The sequence below is a fragment of the Medicago truncatula genome, chromosome 4 (assembly GCF_003473485.1).
Source record: "Medicago truncatula cultivar Jemalong A17 chromosome 4, MtrunA17r5.0-ANR, whole genome shotgun sequence".
Lineage (NCBI taxonomy): Eukaryota > Viridiplantae > Streptophyta > Magnoliopsida > Fabales > Fabaceae > Medicago > Medicago truncatula.
In genome coordinates this window covers 5504917-5509430 of record NC_053045.1, presented here as the reverse complement: position 1 = coordinate 5509430, position 4514 = coordinate 5504917, and the positions used below count along the sequence as shown (strand labels likewise).

Below are 4514 nucleotides of genomic sequence, written 5' to 3'. Positions count from 1 at the left end.
CTATAATCTTATACGACACTTGACTTATGTTATGCTTCTCACTTCTTCTAACTCACTCAACTGACCATTCATCAATGGCTACCATCATCAACCTTTCTTCAACACAACTCCTCTCTTATCATCATTTCCCATCTTTTTCTCCCCAAAATACCCCTACCCTTTCACTCAATTTCCACCCCAACTCCTCCACAAACCTACGCCCAATTTCCCTCAAACCCTACCATCCCCGAAAGCCTCAGTCATGGCTCGTCGCCATGGCAGTGAAAAACCTCGCCGATACTTCACCGGTGACTGTGTCACCGGAAAACGATGGACTCACCGGAGAAGAACTCCCGTCTGGTGCCGGAGTTTACGCCGTTTATGACAAAAACGGCGAGCTTCAGTTCATCGGATTGTCGCGTAATATTGCTGCTACTGTTTTGGCACACCGGAAATCGGTGCCAGAGCTTTGTGGTTCCTTTAAGGTAAGATTCTCAGTTTTGAATTGAAGTGTTATCGATAAATTTTCAGTTATTTATTCTCATTTTATTTATTTATTCTAAATTAAATGAAATAATTGTTTAGAACAATTTATGGCATTAATGTAGCTTGAGGATAGATGCACTTACATTGTTGATAATTTTAGATATAATGTGATTTTTTTTAGAGATGAAATGTGATTTTTGTTGATTTGAATAACTATTTATATTGATTTATTATTTTAAAATCTTATAAGATTTAAACAAAAATAAGTTTATGATAAGATGTTTTATTTATTTTTTACATATTTCAAAAGTTTATATATTGAGTTAATTTTGAATTGGTGTAAACTTTTATACATATTGAAACCTGAATTTTGAAATACACAAGTTTGTAAATTTTATTGCAGTAGGTGTATAATAGTCTTAAAGAGTTGGTTACTCAATTGTAAATTGGAAGAGAAAAAATTAAAAAAATTGCATCATAAAATCACATCCTTAATTTCGGAGTTTGGTCATGATAGAGATTGTTTTGACTTTGATCCAATTTCATTGTGGGAGCAGCTTAATGATGATGTCTTTTTTAGTTTCAATGACTTCACTTCCCATTTATACGAACTTAGTTACTATTAGTTAGTGTCTTCTCAAAGAATAATTGAGCCCCTTGATTTGTTTATAGAATTGAGGGGATATACACTCTCAGGGTTAAAGAAAGGGCGGTTTCTTGCATAGGATGTGCATCTGTAAAATCCTCTTAGAGTAGATGTTGATGGAAGGCTATGAAGCACAAACTCAGATACGGACATGACACGGACACGGACATGGACATGGACATGGACATGTTGACACATATTATAATTTGAGATAATGACATAATTCAATGCAATAATATGTGTCGGTGTCGTGTTGGTGTCGGACACGATACATATCGGACCCCGGGACACGCCTAATCTATGGAGTATCTGTGCTTCATAGATGGAAGGAAAAGAGAAACAGGAGCTCTGCTTATTATAAGAAAATGGGCAGTGATTTAAGTTCATTTTCTATGATGAAGGCTATCAGCCACATTATGGTTCCCAGTGCAACTAGGCTAAGAGAGTATTTAAGGCGCCTTTAGTAATAAGGGAAAGCAACATGCTGAAGTGGAATTGGCTTCTGCCTTTACTTCTCTACAAGGGTAATGTAAAGGATATTATTAGGCACTCTTTCTTATATAGTATTTCATAAGGAAAGGAAAGAATATGTCGGTGGTTTTAGGAACATAGTATAGTCAAAATAAAAGAGAAACAAATGATTCTTTTTACTATGTTATTCTTGATGGATGAAACTGGAAGTTCTTAAAAATGTTATTTCAAACAGGAATAGTAATTGAAACATGGTTTCAAGTACTAGGAAATAGAAGCAAAGTTGTGTATTGACACTTATTTATGTCTGTTTGTTTAGAAAATAAGGCTAAAAGACAAATGCCAAAATTTGGTTCTAACTAATAGATACGGTGATAGTTTGAAGGTGGTAAGAAACACTGGTTCGGTTTGGTGGAGGGGTTTAAGGTCTATATCGTTGATACCGGGACCTGGTGGTACAGGGTGGTTCGAGGAGAATTTTAGAAGGTCATAAGAGATAGGAGAGATACTATGTTTTGGACGGTTATGTTGATTGATGGCGATACTTTATTTAATAAATTAGGAGACTTTATGATATATCATTGGATAGGGGGATCTCTTCTGAAGACATGGCTGCAGAGAAGAATGGATCAAGAGTGGTGAATTGGAATTGGAGGAGGAGGCTATTTCATTGGGAAGAAGAGTTGAAGGAGGTATGTCAAGCGGTAGCTGTAGGTGTTAAAAAGTGGAGGGGGAGAATGATAGACCCAGTGGGGAGAAGGGAGAGACCTGAGATACACAGTTAAAGAGGCATACCTTTTTCTGAGGAATGAAGATGAAGTGGTTATGGAGTGGGCCGACGACGTCTGGAACACGATTATTCCACGATTAATCCAAAATAGGCTTCCAACTAAGGACAATCTTAGTGCGAGGTCAGAAGGTGTGAAAAGTTGGCTTTAATTTTGTTCTCCAATGTCACGACTATTTGGAAAACTAGGAATGCAATGGTTTTAGGCATGAAGATTTTAGTTGTGAGAAGTTGGTGGAGGAAGCCAAAATTTTAGCTTGGAGGATTTTCTAGAGCAAGCTTAAAGGTTTTAGCTTTTTGCTTAACCGGTGGCATTTAAACCCTATGGATTTGCTTTGGAGCAGTGAGTTAAGCCCTTGTGTGTTCTGGTATTGCTTGGCCGGGTGTTGGTTGTGTCCCTGCTTGTTTGCTTGTTGATGTCTGGGTTATGGGCGAGATGGTGCGATGTTAGCAGGGGCTTGGCTTAATTCTATCTGCACGTTGGAGGTTTGTCAGTGTAATTCTGTTTTGCAGTCGGTGCTGGGAGTAAGTTTTCACCGTGTTTCCAGTTCTGTCGTGGCAGTCTCATTTTCCACGGTCGAATATTTCTGGTGTAGCGGTTCTAGGGATCTTTACCTGATTGAGAGTTTTGTGCTGTTAAACTGCTGTGATTGATTTGTTTGTGGAGTTGCTTTTTTGTATGGTTTGTCAAATGCCAAAGGAGACTTCAATGCAATAAGTGGGCACAATTTAGTTCCGTCAGAACCCAATGAAATAGAGTGTTGAAAGAGTGTGCTGCTGTAACCCGGAATTGCTTTTTAGCTGTGTCTTTCCACACTTGAATCTATCCAAGAGTTGCCGTGATTGGTTGTGTTTGAAATTCCCAAACAATGGTTTGTGCAAAAGCTAAAAGCGACATGCTTTTATCTAGATCATGATTTGAGACTTTTCAAATGTGAAATCAAACATGTACCAAGTATAACACGTCACAAGCCAAATGTATTTTTTCGATATTCTAAAATTATTGAAAACATTTACATATGTAATATAGTAACAAACAGTATTTGGAAGTGACATGATCTGCTAAAAAGTATTGCTTTTTCTCAGAAATTTTTTCTTGCATTGTTTTTTATTCTGATCAAGATCACCATGCTCTAAATCTCCAAATATTACTTTCCTTATGATGATTTATTCATTGTGAAATTGTCTGCTATAGGTTGGGGTAGTGGATGAACCTGACAGAGAATCTTTGACCCAAGCATGGAAGTCTTGGATGGAAGAACACATAAAGATCACTGGGAAAGTTCCACCTGGAAATGAATCCGGAAACGCCACTTGGGTAAGACCACAACCTAAGAAGAAGGCCGATCTTCGATTAACACCTGGTCGTCACGTGCAGCTAACTGTCCCTCTTGAAGAGCTTGTCGACAAGTTGGTAAAAGAGAATAAGGTGGTTGCATTCATCAAGGGATCCAGAAGTGCGCCGTTATGTGGATTCTCTCAGAAGGTAATAGGCATTCTTGAAAAGGAAGGAGTAGATTATGAGAGTGTAGATGTATTGGATGAAGATTACAACTATGGGTTGAGGGAGACACTTAAAAAGTATAGCAATTGGCCTACATTCCCTCAGATATTTTTGAATGGTGAACTTGTTGGTGGTTGTGATATATTAACCTCCATGAATGAGAAAGGTGAAGTGGCTGGTTTGTTCAAAAAGTAATTAATTGCGCCGGTGAACCTGCAATTTTAGACATTCTTTTGAAATGAGGGACTAGCTAGGAGTAGAATGTGTGGAAGATTATGGGAAGAGAAATGCAGGTCACATCTTGTTGTATTAATCTTTTAAATTAAATTCAAGGGTAGAAAGAAAAATTAAATAATTATATGTATATTTTATTGGCTAATAACGAGCCTAATAATGTATTGTTTTAACACTTCAACTCTTAGTAATATTTTTGATGGTATATTAATGTCAAGACGGGCACTAACGAATCCGTCCTTCTGCTTTCATTGAAAGAAAAAGATGTTGCACCAATACACAATATTTTTTTATATATGGTCTAAATAATCTTTATTTTATTTTATACTCTCTCTGTTCTAAATTATAAGTAAAAAAATCTCATTTTCTTTGTCCTAAAATATAAGTAAAAAAGACCAACTTTTATA

General features: G+C 36.9%; 1 protein-coding gene across 1 annotated transcript; it reads left to right on the top strand.

Annotated features, from left to right (window-relative positions):
• LOC11414269 (bifunctional monothiol glutaredoxin-S16, chloroplastic) lies at positions 1–4358 on the top strand. The gene is made up of 2 exons (XM_003604673.4): positions 1–464; positions 3565–4358. Exons 1-2 carry the CDS (start codon positions 27–29, stop codon positions 4066–4068), a joined length of 942 nt encoding a protein of 313 aa, XP_003604721.3. The 5' UTR covers positions 1–26; the 3' UTR covers positions 4069–4358.
• Positions 4359–4514: the final 156 nt, after the last annotated feature.

Bases quoted from the DNA above. Each gene is read 5' to 3' on its own strand.
- LOC11414269 (XM_003604673.4), top strand. From the start codon at position 27: ATGTTATGCTTCTCACTTCTTCTAACTCACTCAACTGACCATTCATCA. The intron at 465-3,564 runs GTAAGATTCTCA...TGTCTGCTATAG, and splicing joins AGCTTTGTGGTTCCTTTAAG to GTTGGGGTAGTGGATGAACC.